The sequence below is a fragment of the Pongo abelii genome, chromosome 9 (genome assembly GCF_028885655.2).
Source record: "Pongo abelii isolate AG06213 chromosome 9, NHGRI_mPonAbe1-v2.0_pri, whole genome shotgun sequence".
NCBI classification, from domain to species: Eukaryota; Metazoa; Chordata; class Mammalia; order Primates; family Hominidae; genus Pongo; species Pongo abelii.
Window position 1 is genome coordinate 35730980 of NC_071994.2, and position 23670 is coordinate 35754649.

At 37.0% G+C, this 23670-nt stretch overlaps 2 protein-coding genes across 17 annotated transcripts in view; one reads left to right on the top strand and one right to left on the bottom strand.

The window, feature by feature from the left end:
- The window catches only part of ELP4 (elongator acetyltransferase complex subunit 4), a 279587-nt gene extending 269963 nt beyond the window's left edge, over window positions 1–9624 (bottom strand). For 6 of the 7 annotated variants that reach the window (XM_063728497.1, XM_054524527.2, XM_054524528.2 and 3 more), the window contains exon 1: window positions 9350–9602. In XM_063728497.1, coding sequence (XP_063584567.1) covers window positions 9350–9572 — 223 coding nt within the window. In that variant the 5' untranslated portion in view covers window positions 9573–9602. Of the gene's footprint in view, window positions 1–9349 lie in introns of all 7 variants that reach the window. The other variant, XM_002821917.5, reaches the window with a different exon arrangement.
- A 99-nt stretch (window positions 9625–9723) lies between these two features.
- Window positions 9724–23670, top strand: part of IMMP1L (inner mitochondrial membrane peptidase subunit 1) — a 77503-nt gene continuing 63556 nt past the window's right edge. For 5 of the 10 annotated variants that reach the window (XM_054524550.2, XM_054524554.2, XM_054524555.2 and 2 more), the window contains exon 1: window positions 9728–9838. The gene's annotated coding sequence lies outside the window, so the exon portion shown is untranslated. Of the gene's footprint in view, window positions 9839–22053; window positions 22114–23670 lie in introns of all 10 variants that reach the window. The other 5 variants (XM_063728498.1, XM_054524553.2, XM_024255569.3 and 2 more) reach the window with 2 other exon arrangements.

Genomic DNA, 23670 nt, shown 5'->3' on the forward strand with positions numbered 1-23670 from the left:
TAACTCAATACTCAAGAGTTAAATGTGCACAGTAACTTAACCACTACAGAAGTACAACAAAGATTATTATAGAAATTCCACATTAATATTTATCTTCAAATTAAGTAAGACTTTAAGTAAAGACCTGATAATTAAAGTTAATTCTTTTTTATTATGAATAATATACACAAAGTCTGGACATGCTCTAAATATATTTACAATTTAAAAGGAATGTATTTGCCATTTCAAACAAAAAAAGAACATCATCACAAAATACATTTTCAGTATTACTAGACTAGTGTTCTTTTAAATATCTGAATTAGGCCAGGCACAGTGGCTCAGGCCTGTAATCTTAGCACTTTGGAAGGCTGAAGTGGGCGGATCACTTGAGGTCAGGAGTTCAAAACCAGCCTGGACAACATGGTGAAACCCTGTCTCTACTAAAAATACAAAAAAATAAGCTGCATGTGGTGGTGCATGCCTGTAATCCCTGCTACTCAGGAGGCTGAGAAACGGGAAATTTTTTTTTTTTTTTTGAGACAGAGTCTCACTCTGTCACCCAGGCTGGAGTGCATTGGCACAATCTTGGCTCACTGCAACCTCCGCCTCCCGGGTTCAAGTGATTCTCCTGCCTCAGCCTCCCGAGTAGCTGGGATTACAGGCGCCCACCACTACACCCAGATAATTTTTTGTACTTTTAGTAGAGACAGGGTTTCACTATGTTGGCCAGGCTGGTCTCGAACTCCTGACCTCGTGATTCACCTGCCTGGACTTCCCAAAGTGGTGAGATTACAGGTGTGAGCCACCGTGCCCAGCCTGAGACACAAGAATTTTTTGAACCTGAAAGGCAAAGTTGCCCTGAGTTGAGATTGCACCACTGCACTCCAGCCTGGCCAACAGAGCGAGACTCTGTTTCAGAAAAAAAAAAAAATCTGAATTATGGTAATATAATCATGAAATATATGAAATATATAATTCAAATGGTGAATCATTAAAAATCAATTTAAAAATTAATTTTAGGGCTAGGTGCAGTTGCACATGCCTGTAATCCCAGCACTTTGGGAGGCTGAGGCGGGCAGATCACCTGAAGTCGGGAGTTCGAGACCAGCCTGACCAACATGGAGAAACCCCAGCTCTACTAAAAATACAAAAGTAGATGGGCGTGGTGGCGCACGCCTGTAATCCCAGCTACGCAGGAGGCTGAGGCAGGAGAATCGCTTGAACCAGGAAGGTGGAGGTTGCACTGAGCCGAGATTGCACCATTGCACTCCAGCCTGGGCAACAAGAGCGAAACTCCATCTCAAAAAAAAAAAAAAATTAAAGAAATTAGAACTACACTAAGACATTTGAGTACTAATACTTTGCTCTTCACTCCATTTGCAAAACTATTACCATTTTGATTAATGTCTCAAACACAAATTCACTCAAAATTTTAAAAAATGAATATCAAAGAATAGAAATGTATTTAAAGTATAATTTTAAAAATACTCAAAGTTGGGCCGGGTGCGATGACTCACGACTGTAATCCCAGCACTTTGGGAGGCCAAGACGGGTGGATCGTGAGGTCAGGAGTTCAAGACCAGCCTGGCCAACATAGTGAAATCCAGTCTCTACTAAAAATACAAAAAAAATTAGCTGGGCGTGGTGGCTGGCGCCTGTAGTCCCAGCTACTTGGGAGGCTGGGGCAGGAGAATTGCTTGAACCCAGGAGGGGGAGGTTGCAGTGAGCTGAGATTGCGCCACCGCACTCCAGCCTAGGTGACAGAGTGAGACTCCGTTAAAAAAAAAAAAAATACTCAAAGTTGTTGGACAACTGGAGTCAATGTTAATTGTTTGTTTTTTGTATACAAATATGAAAGAAACATTTAGAACACTAATAAAGAACTTTCCACAAAAAAGTTTTGTAGTCACATTTGTCATACAGAAAAACTTAGTAACAAAAGTTCCTTTGATAGGCTGGGCACGGTGACTCACACCTGCAATCCCAGCACTTTGGAAGGCCGAGGCAGGCAGATCACATAAGCTCAGGAGTTCGAGACCATCCTGGCCAACAGGGTGAAACCCTGTTAGCCAGATGTGGTGGCCCACTCCTGTAATCCCAGCTATTCAGTGGAGCTGAGGCAGAAGAATCGCTTGAACCCAGGAGTCATAGGTTGCAGTGAGCTGAGATCATGCCACTGCACTCCAACCTGGGCCACAGAGCAAGACTGTGTCTCAAAAAAAAAAAAAAAAAAAAGTTCCTTTGATAGTGTTTATTTTTTGCCTTGCAAAAAAGCACAACTATTATGTGTTAAACAGTTTGAAATCTGGTAACATACATGCACCTAGAATAATATGCAACATGAGACTTACGCTAAGCGATTTACAGTGAGGCTAAACATCAATTTCATGACAATATGTAGAACATTCCAAACTCTTAGGGAAGGAAATAATGAAAAAACCTAGTATATTTAAATGTTTTAATGTTTAAGTTTATATATTTACAAGACTTTATATTTTAAGTTCACATTTAGACAGGTTCCTTCATATAGCATTTAAAGTCGTATCAGACTACACAGGATAACTTTCATCTTCAGATGAAAAGATAAACATAAGCTGAAATGTATGTCATGATAGCCATCAAAAACGATCAGGTCTGGGTGCAGTGGCTCACGGCTATAATCCCAGCACTTTGGGAGGCCAAGGTGAGCAGATCACTTTAGCTCAAGAGTTTGAGACAAGCCTGGACAACATGGCAAAACTCCATCTCTACAAAAAAATACAAAAATTACAAGGCATGCTGCCACCTGTAGTCCCAGCTACTTGGGGGGCTGTGGCAGGAGGATCAATTGAGCATGGGAAGTTATGGCTGCAGTGAGCAGTGTTCGCGCCACTGCACTCCAGCCAGGGTAACAATGTGAGACCCAGTCTCAAACAAACAAACGGATCAGAACAAAGGGTTTGCTTTGGGATAAGATTAGGCTAAATGTTTAATTTCATAGTGCCACAGTAATGTTTTAATTCATTTGAACATCTTATATCACACTTCCTTACTTTCCTACTATCCCTTAAATGCAAAAATAAACATTTAATTACCCAATAGCCTTTTTCTGTACATATAAGGAGATGAATTGATACAAGCATACAAGAGACATTATGGTGTCTAAGCTGGAGCAGGCACTATTAAAAAGTTTCTTACTTTAACCTATTTCCTATAGGGAGGATTTAGGTTTCTTATCTAACCTCCTGAGTTACATTTACGTCTCCTCAAATAAGGAATTTATATAAGGCCTCCACTGGGACAGACAGAGAAGCAAAGATTTTTTATTTTTTGAGACGAAGTCTTGCTATGTCCTCCAGGCTGGAGTGCAGTGGTGCAATCTCAGCTCACTGCAAGCTCCGCCTCCCGGGTTCATGCTATTGTCCTGCCTCAGCCTCCCAAGTAACTGGGACTACAGGCACCTGCCACCATATCCGGCAATTTTTTTTGTATTTTTAGTAGAGACGGGGTTTCACCGTGTTAGCCAGGATGGTCTCGATCTCCTGACCTCGTGATCTGCTCGCCTCGGCCTCCCAAAGTGCTGGGATTACAGGCATGAGCCACTGCGCCCAGCCAGAAGTAAAGATTTTTTAACATTCACTATGGGACAATGAGAACAGATCACATAACAGTTTTCCAATTACATGAAGTGATTACCAAGTAGAGGTGTCTGGCCCAGAAAGGTACTCAGAAAGAGTTACCTTTACCATTTTGGTAATTCCTTTTTTTTTGTGGGGGGTGGGGACAGGGTGTCGCCGTGTTGCTCAGACTGGAGTGCAGTGGTGTGATCATGGTTCACTGCAGCTTCAACCTCCCAGGCTCAAGTGGTCCTCCCATCTCAGCCTCTGAAATAGGTGGGATTATAGGAACATGTAACCATGACTGGCTAATTCTTTTTCTTTTTTAATTCTTTCATTCTTTGTAGAGACGGGGTCTCACTATATTGCCCAGGCTGGTTTTGAACTCCTGGGCTCAAAGTAGCCTCCAGCCTTGGCCTCCCAAAGTGCTGAGATTACAGGCATGAGTGACCACATAACCTAAAAAATCTTTTGTGTATTAAAATTCTAATGTTTAGAAAATTTGAACATTAAGACATAATGGGGACATATTAAAATCATTTTTATCAACCAAATATCTTCTCAAACTTCTTTTACAAAAAGGTAAGAAGGTTCTATCATGTAAATTCACTAGATTCACATTTAGATTGGCTGTAGTAAAGTTTGGTCATTGTGAAGGATAGTTGTGGGGAATAAGATGTAACTCATTAACTAATTTAAACTTATTAACTAAAGCTTTTAAAAATCAAGCTTTTACTCTACGTGTTTTAAGAGAAATAATTTGGACCTATACATATATATATACACACACACATGCATATAGCAGCAAATTTCTCTATTCTTCTAAACTTGAGTTTAGTGAGACATGATCTCAAAACATTTCCACAAGATACCTTTGTATAGGTATTTTGATGTCTCTTACTTGATAAATGGAAGGTCTAGCTGTATTTTAACTTAAAAGTTTGAATGTTTGTAGCCATGCTCCAACTAAAAAATAAATAAATAAAAAGCTAAAACAACCAACCAACCACAACAGAGTATCCTGACATATTCTTTGAAAGCTGGCTTTTAATTTACTTTCAAATTTAGTAATCCATTAGTAATTTTATCTAATTCCAAAAGCAACATAGACTTCACACTAATAGTTACCAATTAAAATTGAAATATCTTTTCCCAATACAATGTATTACAGATAAGTAATAGGGTAAGCAAACAATCATCTTATTTTTGTAATGAAAACAAGCAAGAAAGTAGTAAAAGGGCCTTGTTTACTACTTCCTCTCCCCTTTCACCCTAACTTAGAAAAATTACCAACACACTTTCTAAGTCACTAAGCAAAATAAATTCTTTTTTTGAGATGGGGTCTCACTGTCACCCAGGCTGGAGTATAGTGGTGTGATCACAGCTCACTGCAGACTTGAACTCCCCGGGCTCAGGGATTCTCCCCCATCAGCCTCCTGAGTAGCTGGGACTACAGGAGTGCACCACCAAGCTTGGGTGATTTTTGTATTTTCTGAAGAGCCAGGGTCTCTCTATGTTGCCCAGGCTTGTCTCAAACTCCCAGGCTCAAGCAAACCACCCATCTTGGCTTCCCAAAGTGCTGGGATTATAAGTGTGAACTACCACATCTGGCCAGCAAATAAACTCCTGGTTTTACTTCTAGACGTCTTTAAGATGTATACTTATTTCCATCTTACTAAAAATAAAAGAGTACTTTATGTACACAAAAGAATACAAGAGGTTGAAAGGTTAAAGAATCATGACTGCTCTTCAATAATTATGACACAATTATTGGCTGGGCAAACATGAGAATCAAAATAAAGGTTTGAAAGGTTAAAGATACTCAGCAAGCTTGATATTTTAGAGAATTAATTTCATCAAGATTTCACATCTTTTAAAAATAGGCATTTTTTTCTTAAAACCAGAAAAGATATTTAATACTTAAGAAATAATATTAGAAAATTTAAGATCTTGCAAATGCCAGGATCTTCCACAATTTTTAAAATCATAAGACAATGAAAGGGCTTTTGTTGTTGTTTCAATTCATGCAGTAGTAAGACAATTGCATTAGTACTACTAATATTTTAAAGGAACAACATTCAATCCCCACACTCTCCCCAATAGAAACCTCTGATTAAGCTATAAATTTTGGGTAAATGAGGTCAAATTAATACACTAGAATATGAAAGCCTTTCTTCAATGTTAGAGAAAGTAAAAGGGAAAAGAAATGAAAGTCAAGAAAGATAACAGTGATTTATGCCAGTCCTTTCCAGAGCTCTATATAAAGGAATAATTTTGCTTAAAATTACAAAAAAGTATTTTTGGGAAAACGCAATGTAAAAAACAAGTTCATATTGTTTCCTTGGTTCACAGTAATAGCCTTAACTACTTAATTAATGCTGGATCTCAAATTTAATTGCAGTTATTTTGATAACAACTCTACTTTTTCTTCCCCAAGCATTATAAAACATAGTGACTGCTCTTCATTATGACACAATTACTGGCTGGACAAACATGAGAATCAAAATAAAGCTAGGAACTGTGAATAGTTCTATAGATTAAGTCACATGAAATAATTTTACATAGCAATAAAAAATACATTTTTCTTAAATATACAGCTAATTATATTGGTTGGTAAAATATCATAACCAAGATTGTGTTAAATATGTAGTCCAAGCTCAATGTATATTATCCCATGCTACACATTAACATAATAAAGGAAATAAGCCCACTAGTGTTTACTTTTTGACATCAATGTTAAAAAATGGCTGCTACCATTAAGCTTCTTTCAGATTACTCTTCCTAGACTATTATTTACCTCAAATCCCTATCTGACATTCCCTTCACTATCAAAATTTAACAGCACAGAGGTCAAATCTGCAGTTACCCTTCCTTTAAGCATTTTTCTGGAGGATGAAGTTGTGGTTAATTCTTCCAGGTTAGATATATGGTTCTAACATGGAGTATACTTTACAGGGAACGGGGTTGGGTGGGCGGGGCAGGGCGGGGGGGCAGGGGGCAATTCTGCCAGAATCCTTTAGCTGCTATAATCTTTCTTTGGAAACCCCTGGAAGAGAAATGGAGTACCTCTTCAATCGATGGAATATCTATCTTTCCTTTTCCAAAATATAAGTGTTATTTACATACAGTGTCCTCAAATAACAATATAAATATAAATACCCAGAAGGGCAAGGTTGAGAACATGGGTTAGATAATCTGAGAATTTAAAAAATTTTAATGTAGCTAACTTGGGAAATGTATATCAATATCTCATAATACAATTAGGTTGTCAGAACAAAAACATATATTAGGTCATTTGAAAGATGCAGATATTGAAAATTTTCAAATTCATGAAACGCTTTGGAATAAGTAATGGAATTATCAGTGTATCATCAAATGACTAACAATTAGCATGTATGATGCCTTTCAAATATATTTTGCATCTATGTTTAAAATTACAATGACGTCATGGTGGCAGTAGTAAAACGTCACCGTACTACATGGAAGCTATAATATTTACTTGTTACACAGTAACCACATAATATATTTAGGCAATAATCACAATATTACAGTATGATCTTACCGTTCTAACACCATAACATCCTATTATCATTACCTTTTGTCACCATATAGTCATATTAGGCTTGTCACAACTTGAGTCAAATAACATTTTCAAGTAATAACATAGTCTAAATTGCTTATACAGAAAATCAGAATACAAAAATGTCATTAAGAGGTTAAAACTAAAATATTTCTGGACATATTTATTTTTCAAGATGTAGTCAATTCTATTATAACCTCTTCAACTTTTGTGCACTTTGAGAATTCACTGCATACATGCAAAATATATTTCAAAGTATTCAACAACCAATACTGTTTCTACCATCTTAATGAACAGTAATTTTTAGCATAAGCTTGTTACACTTAAATATCCTACTAGAGTCTCCCATTCCAAGCAAATATAGAAACTTTAAAAATTACTGTTCAAGTTTGTATCTCTGAAGAAACACGTATAGAAGGTGCTTTGGGTTCTCTTTTTGGTGGGTACTTTAAGAGACGATAGTTAAATCATTAATCTGAGGTTCAATAAATGGGCAAAACCCTGGAAAGAATATGTAAAAATTTCAGACAGCGGTAGCCTAGTGCAAAGAGCACTAAATTTGAAGCCTAACGATCAGTACACATGGTCACTGGTTTTGTGAGACTGTTCATAACATTTAATTTGTTTTTAGAGCTCAAACATGAAACTCCATTCTACATGTTTCATAATTTCTCGTCTCAGTTTTTTTCTACATATTATTTTTCCTGTATTCAACAACTTATTGAGAACCTACTAAGTGCCAGAAAGTACACTAGGAACATTTTGTTATTCTAATGAGGAACTGAAGACATTATAATAGAAACATAACCTTTTTGTTTGGAAAGTTTTAGTATCAAGTAAATGAAGTTACATATCCTATTGAATTAAAAAATATATAAGGCCTAGAAATAGCTACCAAACTTAAAGTTCAAATGTCAGAGGATATCAACTGAGGCTCACAAGGGAAAAACGGTGGACTATATATTTGCTAACTAGATATTTTGAATCTCTTCTGTTTACAGTACCATGCAACTCAGGATGAAAATACACTTGAAACAATTAAGTGAAAAATACTTAAACTTATGTAGAAATAACCGGGAAATGAAATGATAGAATCAGAAACCATACTCTTTCTCATAGGTTGCTTGTCTTCTTACTTTCTCTGCACTAAACCTATGAAAAGCCTACTTTGAGGGGAAAATAACCAAAGAAATGTCAAGCTAAGTACAAGAACAAGCAATGACAGTTATATTTTATGAAAGTGTACAAGATTTAACAGACACACATCACACACTATGAAAAAAGTTATGAAATGTAAACACAGACAGGGTTTTAATGAAACAGCATTCAGAAATTAATCTAGAAGCTTTATTAACACAGCAAATCTGTCCTACCAACTTAATCTGGTCAATCCTTTCAATAAACAGTTATGAAACAAGCATATTCTTCAGCAGGCTTCTCATAAAAAATTCCAGAGATTTTAAAGGAAAGCCTAAGAACTAGACTTTTCTCGTTAAAATGTGAGTTAAAGTTAAAGATGTCGTATGGAATGTAGCAGCAATCAATACTGGGAAGCAAAATGTATATAGAAAAAATAAAAAATATATACACAGATTTAACGCAGACACTACCTAAATATCAACGACAGGCTCAAAATACTTTATAAGGATTATGTGTCAACATAAGCCTTTAACATTTCCTCTCTTAAAGCCAAAATGTTTTAAGATTTAGAACCAGAGAACAGGCAGTCTGACGGTCAAAGAGGGGAAATCATTTTTTTCCAGCATCTTCTAATGAAGTCTGTCTCCCACAATTATAAAAACTTTTGTAGGCTGGTCTAAACCGTGAGCTGCCTGGAGAAAGCAGAAGGGAGGTATCCTGAATGAAAGCCAAACCATCTCCATAAATTAATGTCTTCCCTTGACTAGAAAGCATTTCAGGGTAAAAAGCATGTACGAATTCCGCCGTAATATGAAAAGGGGTTGGAGGACAGGGAATGAAATAGAGAGTGGGGGCACTAAAACATGTTTAGTTAACAGCGCTCAGAAGTCTCCACACAACCCGTATTCCCCTCCATCTCAATCAGACCAGGCTATTCTCTCCTCCTCCGAAGGTTTAGGGGTCAGAGAGAGATGTGGGGTCAAAGTGGCTTCCCCGACAGGTCCCCTCCCTAAGTTTCCCCTCGGCTGAGCCCAGATCTCCGCTCTGAACCGACCTAAGAGCTGGTCCAGGGCTGGGAGCCCGGTTGATACCAGCAGCTGTCCATTCCGCACCGACGGTCGCGTGCCCGCAATGGACACCAGTCGAGGGCCGCTGTCGTTGGTCCCGCTGGCTCTAGGACCCCTCTTCTGGAAACTGGTGACGTTGCGCTTGCTGGCTGTCGCCACTGCAGACCCAGTACTCCCGGCAACACTGTCGCAGGTTGCCACTGCCGCCATCTTAGAGCCTCCAGTGTTAACCCAATAGGAACTCTGGGAACGCAAACACCCGGCCTATCAGAACCAGTCCCAAACTCCCGCCTCCTCGCCCCAACCGCGGCTCTCGTAACCAATAGGACTGAGACGTCCCTCCCAAGCCAGCCAATCGGAAGGCGTATTGCTGAAAAGTGCGCCCTGCGTAAGGACGGTCGACTTCGGCGGGACCCAGGTGAGAAAGGCCCACCTGTGTCCTGGTTGAGGGTCTCCAGGGTTCTTTGGGGCCCGAGGTAGGTAATATCACGTAACGTTCTTCTCCTTTTGAGTGCCTTCATTCACATTGAGTTAAAGAAAAGGTTGGTGAACCGATAAACCCTTAGGACTTATCAAGCAATTGCTAGTAGCTTGCACCTTTCTCCGCTGTGTATGAGGATAGACTTTTTTCCTGCTCATTTATCTTGTGATTTCTGACAGAAAATTCAGTCCGCCTTCCCCACGATGTCTTTTTCTTAATTTTGTGTTATATGGAAAGGATGGGATCTCTTACCTTAATGAGTTGGTTGCTGAGCGTCTGGGCTTAGTTCGTTAGTGCCTAGTGGTGGGTGGTTTGGATTTAAACCTTGGAGCGAAAACTCTTGAACTTTGTGGCTATCTGGTTTTCCTGTGTCTGACAAAATATAGCTCTCTGACAAGTTCCGATAAGCAGCTTTTGTTAATTTTAATTAGTGTTTCTGGAAGTCTTGGATGTCTTTCCTAAGCGGTGTAAATGACAAGTGTTACTCTGACAACCTTGTTCACACATTTAATTGTCGTTTGCTGTTAAAGCAGCCGCAAATAACAGAAAATACTTAGGGTTTCTTTCCCCCACAAAACTGCTAGGAAGAATTAGAAGTATACCTACTTTATTTTATGAACCCTGAATCGAGAGTTTATTACTAAAATACGAATTTTATGTGTGGAAAAAACATGTATTTTGAGTTGTATTTTTGTATTTATTTTTTTTCTCAAAACTGAGCAGGGACAGTGGATAAGTGATGTTTAAAGGCAATCATGATTGACAAATGTCTAAATTAAAAAGGACTCCCCAATCATTACTGCACTACTGAGTTATTGACTTTGACAATGATCTGTGATACCTTTTAATTAGAGCCAAACCTCACTGAAATTCTTGCCATCGAATTGTTTTAAATCTCACTGACCTGTTGAAATTTTTGGGCTGATTCTGTTTGATAAATTGAAATTAGTATTGCTAAATAGTGACTGGAGTTTTTCATTTGGGGAGGATTTTTGTTTGTTTGCTTGTTTTTTAGAATCATGTTTAGGAAAAAACCCTGTTTCACAATATATCAACTGGAAAGCTTTGATCAAGGTTGCTTTCATATTCAATCTTTAAGGTACTCAGTAAATAGCTGTTGAGTGATTACTGTCTGTTTGGACTTAATCTTGTCATTTTAGACCTATGGTAATAAAAATGGTCTCATCTGGAGGAGATAAAATTAACACATAGAAAACAACATAGTACTTAAAATGAACACATTAAATAGTATGTGCTAATTTTATCCTGTAGTAAATAAGCACTAGGAAGACCAAAACAAAAAGTGACAAAGCAGTCCAATATCAGATAGAAACTTCTTGAATCTTTTTTTCTTCAACTTTTATTTTAGGTTCTGGGCTTCATGTGCAGGTTTGTTACATAGGTAAACGTGTGCTGTGGTGGTTTGCTGCACAGATCAACCCACCACCTAGGTATTAAGCCCAGCATCCATTAGCTATTCTTCCTGATGCTCTCTGTTCCCCCACCCATACAAATATTTTTGACGCTGTGAACTTTTTGAAATGCTACATATAATTATTATTTTTTGACAGATGGCATTGTTTTGTGTACCTCATGTTGCTATGAAGTGTATGTACATTCCGGAATGGTTAAATCTAGCTAATTAGCAATGCATTACCTCACATAGTTATCATTTTTGTGGTAAGAGTACATAACATCTACACTCTACATTTTTTTAAAGAATACAATATATCATCATTAACTATAGTCAGCTTGCTATAAATTCATGTTATATAATAGATTTCTTGAAACTTATTCCTCCTATCGAACTGATATTATGTATCTTTGACCAAATTCTCCCCATCCCCCCGCCAACCATCCTGGCCTCTGGTAAACACCATTATACTCTCTGTGCGATTAACTGTTAGATTCCACCTGTGAGTAAGATCATGTGATATTTGTCTTTCTGTGTCTGACTTACTTCACTTAACATAATGGTATAATTCGTTTTTATAGGCTTCTATATTACATATTCCCTTGTTTCCTACTGTATTTACTTAACCCTTTAGTTTTCCCAAGATGATAATAGTGGTGCTTTGTTTTCTCATTACTAGAACTGAAGAATTATTTTCCAACTTTGACTTGGACTATAATTCTGGAAAGATTATCTATATGCACACCAGAGACACCAGAGTATTCATGAAATCAGGATATATATCTGGTATAACACTGTCGTAGGATAAATATGCTTTTTTTTTTTTTTTTTTCTGAGATGGAGTCTTCGTGTGTTTCCCGGGCTGGAGTGCAGTGGCGTGATCTCGGCTCACTGCAAGCTGTGCCTTCCTGGGTTCACACCATTCTCCTGCCTCAGCCTCCAGAGTAGCTAGGACTACAGGCGCCCGACACCACGCCCTGCTGATTTTTTGTATTTTTAGTAGAGATGGGGTTTCACCGTGTTAGCCAGGATGGTGTCAATCTCCTGACCTCGTGATCCGCCCACCTCGGCCTCCCAAAGTGCTGGGATTACAGGTGTGAGCCACCGCGATGGCCAAATATGGGTTTTTTTGTTTGTTTGTTTTTTGTTTTCTTTTTAGACGGAGTCTCGCTCTGTTGCCAGGCTGGAGTGCAGTGGCATGATCTCGGCTTACTGCAACCTCCACCTCCTGGATTCAAATGATCCTCCTGCCTCAGCCTCCCAAGTAGTTGGGACTACAGGCGTGCACCACCATGCCCAGCTGATTTTTGTATTTTGAGTAGAGACGGGCTTTCACCATGTTGGCCAGGATAGTCTCGATCTCTTGACCTTGTGATCCACCCGCCTCGGTTTCCCAAAGTGTTGGGATTACAAGCGTGAGACACCGCACCCAGCTGCCTTTTTTTTTTTTTTTAACAAAGATAATATCTTTGCTCCCAAATAATTTCGAATTCTTGAACTTACCAGCAAATAGCAGAGTTGAATATAAAACGTGAGAATAAATAAAGTATTCATGGAAAGGAAGAGTTAAAAGTTATATGTTGGCTGGGTGCAGTGACTCATGCGTGTAATCCCAGCACTATGGGAGGCCAAGGCGTGCAGATCACGAGGTCAGAAGATCGCGACCATCCTGGCTAACATGGTGAAACCCTGTCTCTACTAAAAAATACAAAAAAATCAGCCGGGCATGGTGGCAGGCGCCTGTGGTCCCAGCTGCTCAGGAGGCTGAGGCAGGAGAATGGCGTGAACCCGGGAGGCGGAGCTTGCAGTGAGCCGAGATTGCGCCACTGCACTCCAGCCTGGGCGACACAGCGAGACTCTGTCTCAAAAAAAAAAAAAAAAAGTTATATGTTTAGGTGCATTCTTAATTAATTCTTTATGAAGGGCATACTAAATTCTAGGAAGTGCACCAGGGCTCAGGTTACAGGAGAAAAAAATACTGTCTCGGTACTCTTTGAATTCACAGTTAGGGAAGATAGGTGGGTAAATAGGTTAATAAAGTACAGTTTATCCTTCAACAATGTGGGGATCAGGAGTGTCGACCCCCACACCCGTGTAGTTGAAAACACACATATAACTTTTGACCCCTCCCAAACTTAACTGCCAATAGTCTACTTTTGACTGCTGGATGCTGTACCAATAACGTCTGTGGATTAACACATAATTTGTATATGTATTATGTACTGCATTCTTTCCATAAAGTAAGCTAGAGAAAATGTTAATCAAATCATAGGAAGAAAATATATTTTCCATGCATTAAGTGGAAGTGGATCATTATACAGGTCTTCGTTCTTATTATGTTCTTCATGTTGAGTAGTCTGAGCAGAAGAAGGAAGAGGAGGGGTTGGTCTTGTAGTCTCAAGGGTGCCAGAGACGGAGAATGTGGGAGGGGAGGAAGGAGAGGTAGATGCAGTCAATATAACTTTATGGAAATACATACTAATTTGTCTGTTTTGCTTTTTCAGCTCTCTAAAAATATTTTTGTACAGTACCAATTCTTCTTCCACTGTTTGCTTTAGTTTTAGTATCTATGTTATAGTAGGGGTCCATGTCAGAAGAAGTCACAGCAGTCTTGAATAACTGGAAGACTTCTGCCAGATTGCCTAATGTCAGTTTGTTTTCTGGCACTGCTTCTTCTACTTCTTTCTCATCATCTGGCACTGGTTTGGAAGCATTCATCTCCATCAAGTCATCTTCTGTTAATGCATCTGGTGTGGTGTCTATTAGCTCTTGAATTTCTCCAAGATCCCTATCTTAAACAACTATTCCCTCCCAACTTTTTTTTTTTATTTTTTCCATGTCCACAATGTTTCCCATAACTTCTTTGATTGACTGTTGTAAATCCTGCGGAAACCACTTTGAGATACACCAGAAAACATATAATGAACATGGTAGGCAACCAGCACCTTCTGATACAAGTGGACACCTCTTCAGTTGTTTTTTCAGTGGCTTCCCTAGCCCTGGAGTCCATATCACTGTTGTGTCTGTGCAGGTAAAGCGTATAGCAGAGATACTGTGAAGGTTCACTACTGGGCCTGCTGGTATTCTGGCAGCATGATTGAAGGAATGAAAATACTAAGGTCATGTCTACACAGAGGGAGTTCCTCAACCGCTGGTAATTCCTTTTTTGCCTCCTTCCTGTCATTATACTCACAAAGAGAAACTATAGTCCTGAGTTGTAGCACCACAGATTTCTTTTACCTGTTTTTCTACTTCTCTACTTTTATTATACTCTCTACTTCTATGAGATCAACTATTAGATTCCATTAGATCCACTATTAGATTCCATGTTTGACTTCTTTTGCTTAACATTATTTTTGTGAAATGATCCTTGTTAATGTGTATCGTTGTGGCTGATCTATTCTTATTGCTGTATAGTATTATATAAATGTATTATAATTTATTACATGTTCTACTGTTAGAAGGGATTTGGATAGTTTCCCATTTGTGGCCATTTCTTCAATGCAATTGTACCAGTGTATACTCTTACCAGTAGTAGTTGGGAATTGTTGTTACTTCTCATCCTTATCAACACAATATTTTTCTTCTTGCATTTCAGCTATTCTCAGAGGGTTGTGGTATGGCATTGTCATTTGGATTTGAACTGATGAAGTTGAGCACCCGTTTATGTGCTTATTGGCCATTTGGGTAACCTCTTTTGTGAAAGGGTCTATCCATGTTTTTTAATTTTACAAATTTGGATTGTCTGCCTCTGTACCATGGATTTGTAGGAGTTCTTTTATATTTTGGATAAGAGTTCGTTTCCAAATAAATTCATTACAAATATCTTCTATCAGTCTGTAGCTTGCCTTTTCATTTTCTTATCTTTCGATTTCAGTCAAAACATTTTCTGACAACAATTTTTTCTTTGTGGCTAGTGCTTTATGGCTATGTTTGCCTACTTCAAAATTTCGAAGATGATCTCCATGTTTTTTTTCCTAAAACCCTTGATGTTTTACTTTTAAATATTTATGTCTGTACTTTGTTGGAATTGACTTTTTTGTGTTTGGTGTGAGGCAGCGGTAAAGATGCGTTTGTTTTTCCTGTATTGGTATCCTATTGACCTACCACCATTTATTGAAAAAATGATTCTTTCCTTGCTATATGGCATCATCACTTTTTTAATAAATAAAGTCACACTTAAATTAGGCAGATTTCTTTCTGGACTTTCCATTGGTTAGTGTGTGTCTTCAGATTCTTCAGGAGGCTGGCTTTCTTTCTCTCAGAATTTTAGCCACACTGTACTGTGGGGACCTCAAGTTAAATCAGTAAAAATGGGAAACTCACCCTGTGGCAATTCCTTCTTACCTAAGTTGACTACCCAGCAAAATCTGTTCGCTTCTATTAAATCTGTAGAGCCTTCACATAATTGATTTTTGTGTTTTGTTCAGAGTTCATAGTTGTTGTCTATGGTAGGATTGGTCTGTCATAAGCTTACTTTGCCATGCTGGATTGAGCTCTTACTATCCTTTTGTGACTGTAGTGATTTCTTCTTTTATTTATTGCTGATAAATAAATATCAGCAATTGACAATGATGAGTTTCTTTTCCTTTTTTTCTTCATTGTTAATTTTGCTAGGGATTTTTCACTTAATCTTTAAAAAACTCAAATTTGGCTTTATTGGTTTTTCTCAGTCTTTACTTTCTACTTTCTGTTTAATCGATTACTATTTATCATTTGTTTCCTTCTACATTCCTTCATTTTGATTTGCTAAGGTTTTGTTTGTTCCTCCTTCTTATACTAAAAGCTTAATTTATTGATTTTCTGCCTTTTCTAATATACCGTATGTAGTTAAGAGTGTGCGCTAGCTGCTCCTATAACTTACGGCATTTTATGTTTTCATCGTTTATTTCAAAATATTTACTACTTTTTGTTTTGATTTTCTCTTTGGTCCATGGATTATTTAGGACACTTTTGAAAGTACTGAAATGCTGAATTATATTGGATGCTAGGAAAGCAGGAGTGAGCTGGGACTGACCAAGGCAAATGAATACTTATATTCATCATAATTTTAGTGGATTTTAAAGTATAAACGGAAAACTGGGATTTAAATTAAAACTTAAAAAGCCATTGTATAGTCATGTGTTAGAATGTGCGGTGTAATAGGGTAAATGTGTCCAAGGGTTTTAGTTCGAGGAGATTTGTCAAGTAAATCTGTCTACAAGAAAAAATAAAGGCAAACAAAATGTTTTTAATGGTCAACACAAAAACATTAAAATTTTTAGCAAAAAAAGAAAAAGAAATTTCAGAGACTGGCCCAACATTTGTATGTCATTCAGTCTGGGACTTTTCTTCATATTTGCATGTAGCCAACATGAGGAATTAAATAACGGCTGACTGGTGTTCCTTTTACGTGTCAACCAGAGTCTCATAGACATAAAGCTACTGTGTTAATCAAAGCATGTGTGATGTTCTAATTATCGTGGACATTTCTGCTGAGATGTGATCAATTTGCCTTCGGTTTGAATAATTATGGAAGCCTGGGAGTAGGCCAAATATTTAAAACTATTCCACATGAAAAAATCACATCTACTGATTTTGCCTGAAGGGTCCCATAGGCTCCTGAAGCTCCTCTCTAAAGAAATAAATAAATCCTGGACCAATGGGTAGTGTTAGAGTGAAATTTATTATTTTGATTCCTGTTTCTCAGTTTAAGAGTCTGGATATGAAGTATGTTTTGATGAGTTTCTTGCAGGATAAAATGAAAGTTGGATATCCTAGCAAACATTATTTTCATTAACTCAGAACCAAATTGGATCCATTTATTACATAATTTAAAAAATTACTAATGGCTCTTGTTCTATATAATTATTCTACCTCTTTTTGAATTCTGTTTTCTTAGGAAACTTTATTATTACTTTCAAATGTGATAGCATTCATTACATGCTCAACCTTGAATTATAATCTCTTCCACATCTATGTTCAAATTTAGTTTCTCGTTTATAGTACTATATCTTTGAATTTTCTCTCAGTTCGGATTTTTTCTATCTGACTTTGAAGAACTTTAAAAATATCTATTTCAGTGGTATTTTCATACAACAAGGTCTTTGATTTATGCATTAATTATTTTCTTTTTTTTTTTTTTTTTTTGAGACAGTCTTACTCTGTTGGCCAGGTTGGAGTGCAGTGGCATGATCTTGGCTCACTAACCTCCACCTCCCAGGTTCAAGTAATTCTCATGCCTCAGCCTCCCAAGTAGCTGGGATTACAAGCATGTGTTACCATGCCCAGCTATTTATTTATTTATTTATTAGTAGAGATGGGATTTCACTGTTTTGGCCAGGCTGGGCTCAAACTCCTGGCCTCAAGTGATCCACCTGCCTTGGCCTCCCAAAGTGCTGGGATTACAGGCATGAGCCACCATGCTCGGCCATTATTTTCATTTCTAAAACCCCTAATTTCTGTCTTTTTCTAAATGTATTTCCTCTTCCTGCTTCTCTGAGTGTCTTATTCCATTCTGTGCTGCTGTAACAGAATACCTGAGACTGGGTAATGTATAATGAACAGAAATATATTGTCTCACAGTTCAGGAAACTGGGAAGTCCAAGATTGAGGGGCTGGTATCTGGCGAGGGTGTCCTTGCTGTGTTATCACATAGTGGAGCGGCCCAAGAGAGAGCAAGAGAGAACAAGGGTCAACTCTCAGCCTCAATCTCATTTATAATTTGCATTAATCCATTCATGAGGGTGGAGCCCTCAGACCTAAACACCTCCCATTTGGCCTCACCTCTCAACACTTTTGCACTGGGAATTAAATTTTCAACACATGCTTTTTGGGGGACACATTTAGACTGTAGTACTTAGGTATGTTTTTTCAGTGTAGCAATTGTTAAAGCAATAATTAAAATGCAGTTACAATAATCTAATGTAATATCCAGATGAGCCCTGTCCAGTAGAACCTCCTATGTTGATGGAAATGTTCTGTGTCTACACTGTCCAGTACAATAGTCATTAAACTCATATGATTATAGAGTACTTAAAATGTGACTAATATGACAGAGGAACTGAATTTTAATCTTATTTAATTTTAGTTATTTTAAGCTATTTAAACAGCTGCATGTGGCTAGTTTGTACTATATTAAATCACACAGCTTTAGATTAAGCTTTGGAAACCTTTTTCTATAAAAGACCAAATAGTAAATATTTTAGGCCTTGTGGTCCATATGGTCTCTGTTACAACTTTTCAACTCTCTGTGAGAGCACAAAAGCAGTCACAGATAACGTGTAAATGAATGAGCATGACTTTGTTCCAGTAAAACTTTATTTGCTAAAACAGAGTCTGCTGAATTTGACTCATGGGCCCTAGTTTGGCAGCCTCTGCTCTAGGTTGGAAAAAAAAAGTGTCTACAGCTTTATGTAATTTTATTTCATTTGCCCTGTGTTCTGAGTCCTTTCAACACCCTCTGTTTGGGGAGTGTGTGTGTGTGTGTGTGTGTGTGTGGAACAGATTTTTGGAGGGGAGAGAGGAGTGTCTTTTCCTGAAAGTTTAGGAAGATTATACTCCTTTGGATTGTTCCTCTTCAACTTTTTCTCCACCTTTTCTATTTTTTCTGAATGGGAGAAGGTGGTGGCAGACAGGCATATATTTTATGTTTAAACTCTGTTGTTTTAATTCTATGTCTCTTGTTTTACAAAGAAATAGAATTTTTTTTCCTCCCTAAATTACCTCTGATTTCTCCAGGGTTGCTTATTCAGACTAATTATTTTCATTATGGACCTTCTTTCTCATGCTTGTGGTTTCCTTAAATGTTGGCTGTTTATTCATGTTGGTAAATAAAGGACCAGTGGAATAATATTTCTTTGTTTTCCCATCAAATCTTTAGCCTAAATGGAAAAAAAAAGACTGACCAATTTTCTTGTGGGTTGGTAGGACCTAATTTATTGGTGTGCTTTGCTTTAATGTTCATAATCAAGGAGCAAGTACACAGACCAGTCGTTCTCTAATAGCCAGATAAGGAGGCCTCTAACCTAGCTCTCCAATCTCCATACTTGGAGACCAAATTCTTCTCACGCAGATTATACTTTTTTTACTTATTTATTTATTTATTTAAGAAGTTAGCCTCCAGAACTGCTGATTTTAGCTCAGAACCCCTTTGGAGTCACAGGAAGAAGCATCTCATCTTCCTGAAGCATTCTCATGTTTGTGCTTGGCTAGGGGTGGGCATACATTTTCTGGGACCAGATGGTAAATATTTTAGGTTTTGCAGGTAATATGACCTCTTAACTCTGCCATGGGAAAGTAGCCAGAAATAACATTAACAAATGAGTATGGCTGTGTTTTAATAACACTTGTGGACACTGAAATTTGAATTTCATGTAGTTTTCACATGTTATAAAAAATATGCTGCTGCTTTATTCTTTCAGCCATTTAAAAAATGCAAAAGCATGTGATGGGCTGGGAGATTTGCCCTGTGAACTATACTTTGCTAACCATGTCTGGACTGTCATTCGCTCCATTCTTTTCAACCTATCACTATGATTTTATATGCCCGGTCTTCCAGAAATTCTTCAAAATCTCTAGCGTGCCTTTCACTCCTTTTCTCAGTGTTTATTTCTATTTATTTTTTAAAACGTACTATCATTTCAGTGTAGTGTTTTTTGTTTTGTTTTGTTTTGTTTTATTTTTTGATATGGAGTCTCTGTCACCCAGGCTGGAGTGCAATGACGTGGTCTCAGCTCACTTGCAAGCTCCGCGTCCTGGGTTCATGCCATTCTCCTGCCTCAGCCTCTTGAGTAGCTGGGACTACAGGTGCCCGCCACCACGCCCGGCTAATTTTTTTGTATTTTTAGTAGAGATGGGGTTTCACCACTTTAGCCAGGATGGTCTTGATCTCCTGACCTCGTGATCTGCCCACCTTGGCCTTCCAAAGTGCTGGGATTACGGTGTGAGCCACCTCGCCCGGCCCTCCATGTAGTTTTTGAAGAGAGTAGCAGTAAATTTATCTGCAGTTTTGAACCAGAATCCCATTTAGGCGTGATATTTGAATCAAAAGGCACATGGTAAAACTGAAATGTAAAGTATCTTCTTCAATATCTCCACTCCTCTATCCATGGATGTGTTGGTGATTAATTATATTAAGTAATGTTTTTGTTGAATGCCTATTGTAGTCCCTGTAATGTTGTGAATGCTTTATATATATTATTTAATCCTCACACATTTTATAGATGAGTGTGTTCAGAAGTTAATGGAGTCACATAAAGCAGAAGTAACTTGTTCTATCTAGGTCAGAAAGCTTGTAAGTGGAAAATCTAGGATTCACAATAGAGCTAGGCTGTCTGACTACAGAATTCATACTCTTATCCACTATTTTCCACTTCAGTCCAAATACAGGCTTAGTTTCCTCCTCAAGGTGGCTTTTTATGTAGCCAGTTTATGGATATTAGCATAAAACTTGAAGCATATTTGCCCTGCTAAAATAAGTATATATTCAGAGTGATTAATATGGTGAGAAAAAGTGATGGGAAAGCAATCGAGGTAGTAACTGGAACATAGGTAGCTGGGAGGTGAAAGATTTTGCGTTTCGTAAGACTTGTTTTAATCCTGTCAAAAAAAAATTAGACCTCTTTGTTTCTCCAGGGCATAGAAATTTCAGTTTCAACCCAGATTAAAGAACTTTATGACAGTGTTGTCCAGTGGTGAAACAGAATCCTTTGTAATTTAAAAATATTTCCTTCTTAAAATCTTTAGAATTTTAATTTTGTAGTTCTGCTTATTATATTTTTTATTCCCCAAAGTGAAAGTTTCAAAGAATAACATTAAAGGTCATTTGGTATTACAATTTTTCCATTAGTCAAAATTAAAGATTTGAAAATAATTTTATAGTCCATTTGGTATTCTAAGGATGAATTTTTTAAAAATATAAAGCAAATTATGTTTTCTCTATTAACATTTCCTAAATCAACTCACATGAAAATTAATAGATTATCATCATATAAGAGGATCATTTTTCTCTCACTGAGCATTGGAATATGTTCACTTTACTGCTTATCAGTAGCCCAGTTTTGATTCTCTAACTGAAGTATTTATGTCTGCCCTCTGAACTGGCTCAAGGTTTTGAGCCCTTTAAAAAAAATTGTGTATGTGTGATAAAAATATACGTAACATAAAATTCACTACTTTCATCGTTTTTAAGTATAAGTGAAGTCACATTAAGAGTACTTACAATGTTGTGTAATCATTGCCGCTGTTTCTAAAACTTTTTCATCATTCAAAAAGAAATATTGTACCCTGCCGGGTGCAGTGGCTCCCACCTGTAATCCCAACACTTTGCCAGGTGGATCACGAGGTCAAGAGATTGAGACCATACTGGCCAACATGCTGAAACCTCGTCTCTACTAAAAATAGAAAAATTAGTTGGGCGTGGTAGCGTGCGCCTCTAGTCCCAGCTACTTGGGAGGCTGAGGCAGGAGAATTGCTTGAACCTGGGAGGTGGAGGTTGCGGTGAGCCGAGATCGCGCCACTGCACTCCAGCCTGGCGACAGAGCGAGACTCCCATCTCAAAAAAAAAAAAGAAAAGAAATATTGTACCCAAGAAGCAGTAACTTGTTATTCTCTCTTGTTTCAACCCTTAATAACCTGTATTCTACTCTCAGTGAATTTGCCAACTTATTATAAGCACCTCATATAAGTGGAATCATACAATATTCTTGTTAATATTTGCATAATATTTTTCACTTAGCATAATGTTTTTCAAAGTTCATGTATTTTGTATCATATATTAAAACTTCATTTTTTTATGGCTGAATAATCTATTGCAGATGCTCTTTGACTTATGATGGAGTTGTGTCCTGATAAACCCAATTTAAGTTGAAAATACCGTAAGTTGAAAATGTATTTAATAACCTGATAAACCCATTATAAGGTTGAAAATCATAAGTGAAACCATTGCTAAGTCAGGGATCACCTGTGTGTATATATATATATATATAATATATAATACATATATGTAACTTATGCAATCTTATATATAAGATTATAATATATGATATAAGATTATCATATATAATAGATGATATATCATATATGATATCATACATAATAGATGATATATCATATATGATATCATTGTATGTAATATATAAGATTGTATTACATAATATATGATATAAGATCATATATGATATCAGATATAATATATAAGATTATCATAATATACTCTTAGATATATAAAATTATATAGATTATATAATGTGTAGTATATGTTATATATAGGATTATCTATTATAATATATGATTATCATATATCAGATGACATATGTAAATTATAACATATTAACTCATCATTTGGCATTAGGATGTACCCTAAAACTTAAAGTATAATAATAATAAAATTTAAAAAAATTATGTATATAAGATAACATTTATAATATACACACACACGCACACACACACACATATCACAGTTTGTTTATCCATTCATCTGTTGATAGACTCTTAGGTTGTTTCTACCTTTGGCTATTGTAAATAGTGCTACAGTGAACATCAGCGTAGAAGTATCTGTTTGAATCTCTGTTTTCATTTCCTTTGGGTATATACCATACAATGGAATTGCTGGATTATATGAAAATTCTATGATTAACTTTTTAAGGTACCACCAAACTGTTTTCCACATTGGCTGTACCATTTTGCATTCCCACCAGGAGTGCAGAAGGGTTACAATTTCACCACATCCTTACCAACATTTGTTATTTTCTGTTTTTTTGATAATAGTCATCCTAATGCATATGATGTGATATCTTATTGTGGTTTTGATATGCATTTCCCTAATGACTAGGGATGTTTAACATCTTTTCATGTGCTTATTGGCCATTTGTATACCTTGTCTGGAGAGATGTCTTTTGAAAACCTTTGCCAGTTTTGAATTGAGTAATGGCTTTTTTTTTTTTTTGCGGGTTTTTGAGTTATAGGAGTTCTTTATATATTCTGTACCTTGACCCTTAATTAGATGTATGATATGCAAATACTTTCTCCTTGTGATAGTATTTTTTGTTGCTCAAAGGTTTTTAATTTGAGGAAGTCTAGTTTATATATTTTTATTTCTTTTGTGGCCTTTGTTTTTGTTGCCATATCCAATGAATCATGGCCAATCAAGAGTTGTGTAGTTTTAGCTCTTCTATTTAGGTTTTTGATCTATTTTGAGTTAATTTTATATGGTGTAAGACAAAAGTCCAACTTCATTCTTTTTTATGTTGATATCTAGTTTTCTCAGTACCATGTGTTGAAAAGACTGCCTTTTCCTCATTGAATGGTCTTGGCACCCTTGTCAAAAATCATTTGACCATTTATGTCAATGCTGTTTCTGTGCTCTTTATTCTATTCCATTGGTCTATAGATCTGTCATTATGCCAGTACCACGTTTTTGCTTACTATAACTT